The sequence below is a fragment of the Sciurus carolinensis genome, chromosome 6 (assembly GCF_902686445.1).
Source record: "Sciurus carolinensis chromosome 6, mSciCar1.2, whole genome shotgun sequence".
NCBI classification, from domain to species: domain Eukaryota; kingdom Metazoa; phylum Chordata; class Mammalia; order Rodentia; family Sciuridae; genus Sciurus; species Sciurus carolinensis.
In genome coordinates, this window is record NC_062218.1 from 111,370,031 (window position 1) to 111,382,491 (window position 12,461).

General features: G+C 35.8%; 1 protein-coding gene across 1 annotated transcript in view; it reads left to right on the forward strand.

The window, feature by feature from the left end:
• Fbn2 (fibrillin 2) overlaps nt 1-12,461 on the forward strand; it is a 228,018-nt gene that overhangs the window by 203,595 nt on the left and 11,962 nt on the right. The window contains 5 exon segments of the mRNA XM_047555526.1: nt 5,952-6,077; nt 7,403-7,609; nt 8,570-8,695; nt 10,283-10,405; nt 12,066-12,182. Coding sequence (XP_047411482.1) covers nt 5,952-6,077; nt 7,403-7,609; nt 8,570-8,695; nt 10,283-10,405; nt 12,066-12,182 — 699 coding nt within the window.

A 12,461-nucleotide genomic window follows, 5' to 3' on the forward strand; every position in this document is an offset into this window, starting at 1 on the left:
CCATGGGGAAATTTTTCATTTTATGCAGATAATACGTTTTTGTGACTAGAAATTTCATAAAAATAGCCAAAATATTATAAGTGCTTACAAAACTCAGGATGAAAGATAGAGTCCCTACAACAATTTTCAAAAATATTAAGTACATGAAATTGAAATCCAACAAAATTACTCAGAAAGGTCAACTACAATAACAACTTAAAATATTGCAAGCTAGGGAAATTATACAGGAAACCTAAAACCTTTGTAAAGAAAACTATGAACTTAATCAGAGATAGAAACTTGACTATGCAATGTATTATAACCCAGTAATTATTTCTTAAACAAATAAATGAATAGAGAACTCATATAAATAGAAAAAATGTACCAAGATCATTAAATTTTAATGAAAATGACAACAGAATACCTTCTGAATTCTTTAACATTTCAAAATGTAATCTAGGGGAAGGAAGGTTTTATTTTAAAGTTGATAGAATAGAGGGCTTTTTTTTTTTTTTTATCTCACTTTCAAACCTGGAAGATATTAGAAACACGACAAGCGAGGAAGAATACAGGACTATCTTGATTCAACAGAGAAAGTCACCACGGCAGGCTTCCAAGATCTTCTAACAATGTAAAATTTCAAACAAAAAGGAAGATGTTCAGTGGCATAATCTTTTTTATTATTTTTTTACAGACTGCATTTTTATTCATTGTACACAAATGGGGTACAACTTTTCATTTCTATGGTTGTGCATGATGTAGATTCATACCATTTGTGTAATCATACATGTACATAGAGTAATGATGTCTGTCTCATTCCACCATTTTTAATACCCCCCCTCATTTCCCTCTATGTAATCTAAAGTTCCTCCATTCTTCTCTCACCCCCCCGCACCCTCTAACCACCTTATATATCGTCATCCACTTAATCAGAGAAAACATTCAGCCTTTGGTTTTCTGGGATTGGCTTATGGCATAATCTTCTTTAGACGTTGGTGGACTGCCCCAATTTTTTAAAAAGTTCATCCAGCAATGTGATTAGAAGGTTAGGGACAAAGGTAGAAGAGAGCAGTGGAGGTGTTTTTGTAGAGACCCAGCTCTACACCACAGTATCAAGAGAAGTCGAAATGAAGGAGAAGCTGGTGGCATGCTGTTTAATTATCCACAAACTCATCTAGACGTGGAGGCTTCTAGAGGTAAGGCAGGAAAAAGAGGAAAAGCAGCAGTCACTTAAGACTCTTAAGACTTAAAAGAACTGTACTCACAAGCACATTGACCTCCTAAATTATCTGAAAGCCTGAGTGTAATGCCAGGATAGAAAGCACGATAGATTGGTGAGGAAATGTTCCTACAAAAACTGCAAATTGACATGGTGGAGTATGCCTGGTTGTGACCTGCTCTGCTATTGTTTGAGCAAGTAGCTCAACGGGAGAAAATGGTTCAAGGATGAATTAACTGCACAAATCTACAACTAATGCTTACATATTGGGGAAAAAAAAAGAGAAGAAAGGAAAATAAACAGACTCAAGAACCTCAGGAAAACAGAAGAAGTTAGAAAAAACACTCTAATGCTCTGTAAGAGATATTATTAAATAAAAATTCAAATAGGTAAAAGATTGGGAAAAAGAAGATAAGACAGCATTAAGAAATGAGGATCTAGTAAAGCCATAGGAAGAAATAAACCTGCCACAGAAATTAAAGTCACATTAGAAGTTATAAAACACAAAAAGTTTGAAAATGCAGTCAGGAATGTGGATTTACAAGGGATCAATAGAAGAATGAAACAGGTGAAAGACAAATCAATCCATAATACATGTATCATAGAAGTCCTTGAAAAAAGAAAACAACCAATGAAACAGGAAAAAATATTCAAATATGTTTGAGTATTTGGGGGAGAGATTCTTGTACATCAAAAAGGATACTGCCTCATGAAAAACTGGTGCAGAGCAGTTGTTCATTGCTTCTGGTGTATTTATTGAACACTTAGGATGTTTGTGGTGCTGAGGATACAGTAAGGAACTAAAGGACAGTTCCCCTACTCTCCAGGAGTTTATGTGCATCATGATATAGGAGAGACAAGCATGGAATAAATAAAGACATCAACATTACCATTCCCTAGAGTGATCTTTTTAAGAAAATATTCCATGACAGAATCAGAGCTCCTGTAGAGTCATTTGGAGGACAGTTTCTCTGATGAAGCTGCAGCCAAGAAAGGAAAAATGAAGAAATATCAAGAGCAAAGCACCTGTGGTGGAAGTGAAGCCCAGCAGAGCTGAGTTTGTGTAGGAGACTGTAAGAGCACTGTGGCCACCATGAAGAGCTTGGCTTTATGCAAAGAGCATGGGGGTGGGGGGAGTGGTTTGTGGGCCCTGGGGATAGATGGTGAAATTGAGAAATACGGTTTCATTTCTACCAGCTCAGGGACCTTGGGCAACTTGGCTTACCTGTGTGCCTCAAATTCCTCCTGTAAAAACAAATGGGAATAGTGAGAGCACTTACCTCAGAGGACTGTTGACTTGATTAAAGAATTATAGAACCCTTAGAACAGTGCTTGGCAAATAGCAAAATTTCAATTAAATTGTTTGTTGCTGTTATTGTCTAATTTGCATTTTTAGAGATTTCTGGCTGTGTTAGGCAATGCATTTTAAGGAGGTAAGAGCAGAGGGGTTATTTCATTTATGTGGTTTTAAAAACCATCCAGGTGAAAGGATAAAGATTAGGACCATAAGAATCTGAAAAGGGAGTGAAGTGGACAGATTCGTAACATACACTGGAGTTCAGCAACAGATGGTTTTGCTGATGGATTGGTTGGATATGGTGGACAAAGGAAAAGAGGCATAAAAGATGAGTCCTGGGGTTTTTACTTGAATAACTGTTTGGATGATGCTACCATTAATAGGTATGGAAAAGACAAAGAACCAGGATTTGCGAGAACACAAAAGAATAAAAGTTTTGTGTACTATGAAATGGGCAGAGGTATTTATGAACCAGAGATATAAATTGCTGGCAAATACATAGTGCTTAAAAAAATGTGGGAGTGATAAAAACACCAAGAGAGGAATATAGAAAGTAGAAGAAACTTGATGGAACTCTGGGCACTGTGATATTTGAAGTAACTAAAAATCTGTGGGAGACTAATGACTAGCCAGCAAGATAGGAGGTTCTCCAGGTTGGTGTGGTGTCTGAGGAACTAAAATACAAGTGTTAGGGAATAGTAACCTTCATATAACACTACTAAGAGGAAGAGTAAGAAGCTCTGGTGACCTGTTTTGGAAACTTCAGTGGACAGATAGAGCATGTGAGTTAAGGAAAGAATCATATGAGGAATAGACAGGATCACTCTTCTTTCAGGAGGTTTTATCTTGAAGGGAAATAAAGAAATGTGGCAGCAAACTTGAGAGGTAAAATGTGATTGAGAGAGTGTTTGTTAGGATATAATTTCTAGAGAATGCATGCTGAGGGGCTCAGTCCTTGAAATGTTGGAGGGCAATCCCAGAGTGCCAATGCAGGACTGGCCTTAGGAAAACCAAAGACACTTCAGTAGTAGGCAAAGGATAAGGCCCCATCCAGGTAGCTCATGGTGGGGTGAGGCCTTACACATTTCAATGTTGAGGTAGTCATTTTAGAAAATGGGAGCATGATCATACTGAGAAACAGAAGGATCATTCATTAGGAGAACTAAATAGCCATTTGCAACTTGAATATGAATTAAAATGAGGCATGTCTGGGACCATTTTCCTCAAGCCTGTTGTGCTGCACTGGATTAGGCAGGTGAGAATGGACAGTAATGATGGATAATGAAAATGTCAATACTAGCAATCCAGATGTGGTACAGAAATTGGCAAAGGATATAAAGTAGATGCTGGAGATGAAAATTTCTTAAGTGGCACATCAAACCAAAATTTACCTTCTAAAGTTACAAATGTCAACAACAGCGACAGCTTCTTTTTGGGTAATTCTCAAGGCCAGTGGCAGTAAAGCAAAAGTAATGTAATAATTTGAGAAACATTGTTATTTTTTCAAGCATAAATGCTATATTATACATCTGAGCTCAGGCAGTATATCCAGCAAGAACCCTTTTTGAAAAACACAATTCAGACAACTAAAATATTAATCAGAACAAAGGTGGGATGGCATTAGGGAAACGGTTAGATCAAGGTGGCCGACCCTGCACCCTCAGATTCTAGAAACAATAGACAATTTTTAAAATTCATAGATTAGCGCATTACTTTATATACTTTTAAATATCCATAATTTTTTTCCTAAAAGGGAAAAGATATTTACATCAAGACACAACATGAATTTCAAAACACTAAGAACAAAGTAAAACTCCTTAGAGCTTCCAGAAAGAAAAGCTAGAGTTTCTACAAGTGAATAGTAATGCTGTATAAAATAAAATAATTTTGAACTAAAATTCTAAAATCAAGTATAGCAACAATCAAAATAAGACCTTGTCAGAAATCTGTTATGGAATTTATTTACCACTCACATACCCTCTCTGAAATAATTCCCAAACTGTATGCTCTAATATATTTTTTTTAATTAACCTAAAAGGAGGTAATTGTATATGTGAAGCGATGGTGAGTCAGTAAGCCAGTAAATTTCATTATTTAAGTAGATGCTGATGGTAGTACATTGCAAATGTAACAAGTCAAATTTTCTAGATCACATTAGCATGGCGATTGGCACTGGCAGAGAGCAAAAAGAAGTAAATACTCACAAAGGTGCTTGTTACAGAAACTTTTGAAACAGATACTTCTTGTCCCTGGTAGAAAATATATGCATTAAAACCCATTATGTTCCAATGTTCCATATATAGGACACCTATAAATTGAGCAACAAAGTTTTAATTTGGACTGCTCAATTATTGCTAAAACATCATGGGTAATTTTAAAGCATTTGTTGAGATTGTTTAATAGTTAGCACTAGAGAAATAAAAAGTACATTGTTATTCCTAAATATGAGTTGGGGGCAAGAGGAAGGTGTAGCAAATTAGACTGACCAAACAGCTGCGGAAAAGGGGCAATAGCGCACGCAACACAGGTAAAACACATCAAATGGCAGGTGAGAATCGAGACACGGCAGCAGTCACGATAGACGTAGGTTCAATTGCTGGTTTAAAGATAAATGTAAGTTTTAAAAATTGTTTTAAATGCAGCCAGGCACTTTTTGCAAGAAATGTACCTTCATCAAATGTGAGATAGGTGGGAAAAAAAGCAATGGAGCAAGATATTCAAGGCAAGAGAAAGAGAAACACACTGGGGAGGGGAACAACCTGCAAATTGAAGACTAAAAATTAAAATGTGTAAAGATAAAGGAGCAACTTATCAAAAATACAAAATTACCATGAGTATTACTTATACTTCTAACACTGTAGCTTTAAAAATAAATAAATAAATAAATAAAATTTAAGAAATATTAAATAAATACAGTAAGTACAGATATGGGAAACTTTGATAGAATAATCTTGTTCCAATAGATTTGTTTATTTATCAACAGTCAAAAGGGCAGCACTCCCCCAACTCCCTCTTCTGCTGACTGTCCTCACAGACCACAGCTTCTGTGGTGTTCCCCAAAGCCTTCCTGGCCTGCCTGGGAGGCCTTTCCCTCCTCCCACCCTGCTGCCGTGAGCCTTTTTCTCCAGTTACATAAACTGACATCCTCTCATCCAGAGTTCTTCCCCTTCGGGTGTCTTGGGGCAAGTCTGTCCCAGTCAGAGGCCAGTTTTCCCATTCTGAATAGAAGCCCATCCATCTCCCCCCGGGGAGGTGGTGGGGGAATGCTCCCTTAAGAACAAACCACCTGGAAGAATGAGACAAAGAGTAATTAATATTCACACATTACTGTTTAATCCCATCTTAGTATTTTGGTAAAAGAAAAGTTCAAAAAAAAAAAAAAAAGATCTAACTCACTAGAAGACGAGTAAATTATAATGTTACAAGCTGCTCATTTTTCATATTATTTTTCTAAAGACGAAAATGAATGCAGGACCAAACCAGGAATCTGTGAAAATGGGCGTTGTGTTAACATAATTGGAAGCTATAGGTGTGAGTGTAATGAAGGATTTCAGTCAAGTTCCTCAGGCACTGAATGTCTTGGTAAGTTGACATCGGAATTATGTTTTACTTAGTAAATAAAACATCTGTTTTATGATGTCATCACAGAAGAGCTCTGCATATATATATATATTCTTGTCTGCTAAACCAGTCTTCCAATCTGAGTAATCCACAAACCTCTTCCTCAAAATACACATCTATTAAAATGACCTGTTTGTACACGTGTGTCTTGTGGTGCACATCTATGTGTAATGTAAATAGCAATCTTAAATAGACTTTCCAAAATTAAGATTAATTAAGCTCTATGGAAAATGTGACCTTAGTAAAACTTACATCAGGAGATGATTTAATTCCAAAAGAAAATATTTGCAATGTGAGGTAAGCTCTGCTGATATTAATGCGAAGTAAATTCCACATTTCAAAAATGCAATGAAGGTTAATTTTTATATTAGTGGTACAGAAAATGTTTTACAAAATATTTTCCTGTGACATTGTGTTGTATCTTAATGCAAAAAAGTGCATATTTTATAACCATCACAGCTAATTATGGCAACTGTAAAAGTACAGTATATTAAGATTTAAGGCAAACATAGATCAGTAAATGGACTTATCATTTGATGTGGTATAAAAAAACCATGTTTCAACTATGTGCAGTTCTTTTCAGATTGAGTTCACCTACTTCAAATCCCAGGATATTTTTAAGTCGGGAAAATTTTTTGTCTATTACTGTCTCTAGTCTAGACCTTTAAAATCAATCTTTTAGGAAATAGAAAAGATAACCTACAAGAAATTTGTAATTTTCTGCTCATATTACAAACAGTTTTATAAGGATGGTTTATAAAACCATAGAGATTTCCCTCAAAGAGATCCCTTTATTTATACTAAAAAAAAAAATTTGTTGAGCAGTCTTTTAGATGAAGAGAACACCAGAGGTTCAATTGCATATGTCCCAAGCTCATAACATAGTCTAGAATTTGCTTTTCAAAAATAAAATCCTGGTGCTCCTTTGTTTATTGAAAGAGAAAAATTTAATTTTCCTTTCATTTGGATTCTACAGGAATAGTTATTCACTATCATTCAGTTGCTCATGGATTGAATGAAAAAAAATAAATCTATTTGTATAAGTATCACTTTTTGTCAAATTTAATGAGTTGTCTGTATTGAAGAAAACCTTGTGAACTTAACCATCAACAAAACTTTACAATTAAGCTGTCTTATGCAGTGTAGATTGTTCACATAAAAGAACACTTATCTTTTAAAAAAATTTTTTCTAAGAAGGAAAGCATTGATTGTCCTATTTAATTTGAAACCCAAGATAATGAAGTGTGAGTTCATTTGCCTTGACTCTTATTACTCTGCCATTTCAGACAATCGACAGGGACTCTGCTTTGCAGAGGTATTGCAGACAATGTGTCAGATGGCATCCAGCAGCCGCAATCTTGTCACAAAGTCAGAATGCTGCTGTGATGGTGGGCGAGGCTGGGGCCACCAGTGTGAGCTTTGCCCACTTCCTGGAACTGCCCAGTACAAAAAGATTTGTCCTCATGGCCCAGGATACACTACAGACGGAAGAGGTGAGGAGTTGAAAAACATCGCGTGTTTTATCAATATAGTAAATATCACTAATTTGGATTAATTTGAAGGAAGAGTGAAAATTGATGTAATAATAGTAGCTTAAATATTTGTATTTCTTTGTGTTTGTGTATATAAATAGGATGTTCTTGTCTAATGTTTGAGAAATTTTAAACTATTTTTCTTCATATCAAATCTAGGAGGTAGAATTTATTATTCCAATTTTAACAAATGAGAAACTGAAACACAAAGCTAAGATAACAATAAATAATGTTTCCAAGATCATGCTGTTTTAAGGGATAGTGATCCCAGGAAGGTAACAAATGTCTCTGGCCCCAAAGAGCATGCTTGTAACCTCCAAACTCCACTTGCCTTATTTAAACAAATATTGTTTATTTGTATGCAGGAATTTCTTCTATTTGTAGCATAGTCACAAACTAGCAAAGTCTCCTGATTGATTAGTGGTTTCCATTTTTTTGTACAACCAATTAAGATACCAATGTTCTGAAAATGGCCATTGACCTCTTTATTCAGATTCCCAATCCTTTGCATGACTACTTTGATACCAAAAGCTATTTACTTCGAGTCTTAACACAAATGTGAATTTGAGGCCAACACTATGGGAGATTATCTCAACTTTCAAATTAGTTGGACTTCAAAGAGGTAGCTCTCCAGAGATGGGGGGAAAAAAATTGATACTAGATCACAAAATTAGTATTCCTAGAAAGGAATTTCAACATAGTCCTCTTTTGTTTATGTCTTTGTATCACTTCAGAAGAAAAGAAAAGCCTTTCTTTTCCTTCCATGTTTCCATTCTTTGAATTATGAAAGATTCTCCTAAAGCACTATGGGTATTTGCTGTCAGTTTTCTCATTTCAGTTCCTTAGTTTCTCTTCACTTTAATAATTTTCACTTTTCATACATACTGACCTCTATTTACTTTTGGCTTTCATGACCCACAGATATTGATGAATGTAAGGTAATGCCAAACCTCTGCACCAATGGCCAGTGCATCAACACCATGGGCTCCTTCCGATGCTTCTGCAAGGTTGGCTATACCACTGACATCAGTGGGACATCTTGTGTAGGTGAGGCTGGGCGCCTTTGTTTCTGGGGCTTGTCTACTACTGTGTCCTACAAATTTCTTACTGTCAGTAAGTAAATTTGTCAAGGAACTTCAGAATACATATTTTATGAAAATGATGCTACTCCTTTCAATAATGTGCTTCCTAACAGCACCATTCCAACCCTTTGTTTAACCATGTGGGATGCAGAATTGTTCAATTCATCAAAAAAAATGTCTATTCAATCAGGGAAACATAAAAATTATGAAACTTTCAATATTTTACATTTTAATTTACAAATGCCCATTTGTCATTCTTTTGATGAAAGGAAAATGCTTTTGGGGTTTCAAGATGGCGGACTAGAGGAAAATGCTTTTATTGTGAGTTTGCATGTGTATGTATGTTAAAAAATGCCTTTTTTACTATTTTTTGCATAAAATTAAGCATTGTCTAAAATTTCTACTTGCAAAGCAGTCTTAGTAGAGAATCTTTTGACTGTTTTATTGTTTTTTTCTTGTTTTTTTTATTGTCTCACCCACATCATTCAGTGACATTTGGAGGGGAGGGACCACCCTTTATTTAGTCTTTACAAAATAGTCAATTTCATTTTCACTAAAGAAAAAAATTTCCTGCAAATTTTATCAGCTTATGTGATATCCCAAAAAATCATCCATTTCAGTGACAAGTATATCCGCATAAAAAGGTTTAGAAAAACCACACTGACTCTTCATAAGTGTATGATACACTTGGTAAAAATAGTAGGTCATGAGAATAATAGGCAGTAGGCTATGAATCATGAGCTTGCAGCATGCTTTGGACATCAACCCAGCTTGTTCTATGGAGGAGATGGAGAAACTGATGTTAGAGTACCAGTAGGAAGAGGTAGCATTTTTGTGAGTACAGTTCAAAGACCTAACAAAGGGACAGTAAATAAACATGTGGGCAGAGTGTGTAGTGGCCACAAGGGATAGTGCTGTGCATGGTGACTGGACTAAAGCTGAGACAAAAGAAAAGAGAGGTTATGGGAACCTGGAGGGAGAAAATTGTCCTTAGAGTTGCGTTGAAAGGAGCATGACCTCTGACCCATTGGCTCAGCCAGCCAAAGCCCCATCCTTCAGGAAGGTAGTTTAAATAAGGACCAACCAGAAGACAGAGGGCAAGAGAACCACCAATGAAGTCCACAGATGTCAGCTTCCCAGGCCTGAGGGCAGGGTGGACCAGGGGAGGGCGGGATCTGGAGCTTTAGCTAGGAGAGATTAAAAGAACTTCTACCACATGCTTGTGTCAAAAAAAGAGAGAAACTCTTTTAAGTTCATGATTTCCAAATTTATGATTTGGTTTGTATACCAAACTACATTAATCTGAGGAACTTCATGGATTTTTTTTTTTAATTCAGATAGTTGTCTAGACATCATAATATTTTTCTGTAAACTGATCACAAAGTAAACCAGTATGTTACTTTAGAGAAGATGGTCCTGTGTAACATTTCTCTCTGGCTGTATTCCATTTTAAGCTCCAGAGGAAAAGCAAAAAGAGTGACATGAGAATATGGAGGGAGGAGAGAAGCTGGTTGCTTCTTTTAACCAGGACTTTAATTTTCACATTACTTAGACCTTGATGAATGTTCCCAGTCCCCGAAACCATGCAACTTCATCTGCAAGAATGCTGAAGGGAGTTATCAGTGCTCCTGCCCACGGGGTTACGTCCTGCAAGAGGATGGGAAGACGTGCAAAGGTGAGCAAAGAGTCTCCGGAAATTTTGGACCTTATTTCTCTCTCTCCTTTCAGATTCTGATATTAGGTAAGCAAGAATTATACCATGTACATCATCTTCATAAAAATGCATCTTCCAGCGGCTATTTTACTAGTCATAGAAAACTCTATTGAAGGGCCATTGTAGGAGACAGAGAAAATGTTTTAAATTCCAAGTCACAATAATTTGCTCCTAAGAGCAAACCACATACATTTTTTTAAAAACTAAAAGAAGCAAAATGAAATGTTGGTGAGGGACGAGTTGAAACAAATCACTAAATAAGATTTTCTATTGTTACTTACTAAGGTTTCATTTCTCTAAGCTATCTTTATTACACATCTGTCACAGAAAGGTGAAATTAATGAGTAAATTTAAATGTTTGCTGAAGTAGTATTAAAAGTAATTATTTTTCAAGCTAAATTAAATCATTAAAATAGCTTCAGTATTATACTCACACTTGATTTTATAGGAAACTTCACCAGTATGGAATAAATGGACTGAGAAAAATTTTAAATATAGATTATCCTCAGTAAAATGAGATTTATTTCCAAGGCAGATCAAAAAAACAAACTAATAGCAAGAACTAATATTATCTTGAATATATTTGAAGAGCCAGTATGGACGAATTTAATTTTGTAGTGTTTATGAGTGCAACTTAAATGTTTTTAAACCATAAAATAATGAATCAGTTGTCTACATCTTATATTATGTAGTGAATGTATTTTTTTTTTTTTTTTTTTTTTTTTTGCGGTGCTGGGGATCGAACCCAGGGCCTTGTGCTTGCAAGGCAAGCACTCTATGGACTGAGCTATCTCCCCAGCCCTGTGAATGTATTTTAAATATATTTTTCTGATTTTTCAGACTAACCACTAACAAATTATGAGTTTTCTTTTAGATGAGTCCAAATATTAATATCATTTTTTGGAGGGGTGTAGGGATTGAACCCAGGAATACTTAACCACTTAGCCACATCCCAAGCCCTTTTTATATTTTATTTAGAGGCATGATCTCCCTAAGTTGCTTTGAGCCTCACTAAATCGTCAAGGCTGGCTTTGAACTTGCGATCCTCCTACCTTAGCCTCTGAAGCCACTGGGATTATGGATGGGCACCCCTACACCCAGCTATGAATACTATTTGTGACTAAAATTACAGAAGCTGTTTTTGCTTTCTGGTGTTGATGGTGTTTTCATTTGATCTGGAGAATCCAGCTTGATGTTTGTGTTAGGACCTTCATCAATTTCTGGATTCTGTTTTATTTTTATTTAATCCCTTCTTTAATAGGAACAATCTGAAAGTACTAAAGTGCATTAAATGCAAGAATTATAACTTTGAATATTAGTTTTGAGAATAGTTCATGGAACCTACTGTGATCTGACCATTTAGTTTATTTTTAAAAATTGTGTTAGCATCACTTTTGCTATCCTATCAGAGTAGCACATAATATTTTATGCTTGTTAAGTACAGGGAAAGAAACTGTTTGTCATATGCATATGGAAGCCCACAAAGATTCCAGCAAAAAAAAAAAAAAAAACTTGCACAAAATACTCTCAATGAAACATGCATACTTCCTTGTGGTTTCATGAGAAAGGAGGCACAGCCAGATCACTGCTCTGATTTCCATGGGACTCTCTTTAATTTCAGACCTCGATGAATGTCAGACCAAACAGCACAACTGCCAGTTCCTCTGTGTCAACACCCTGGGGGGTTTTACCTGTAAATGTCCACCTGGTTTTACCCAGCACCACACTGCTTGCATTGGTAAGGCAAAATTACAGTTGGAAATTTTTATACACTTTTGGTTGGTGCATGAAAGTTGTATTTAAAATGATAACTAAATCATGGCTTCATGCTTATATTTAAAATGAGTACCTTGTAATTAGTGGTCTAAATAAGTTGCTAATGATATGGACGTTTTTTAACAAGAACAATAGCCAAAGAAAAAAAAGCCTAAACAGCCCAAGCACATGCACAGTAGGCATATCCCAGGCAATGCCTCTATATCACAATCTAAATATAGCTATAGTATCCAGATAAAAA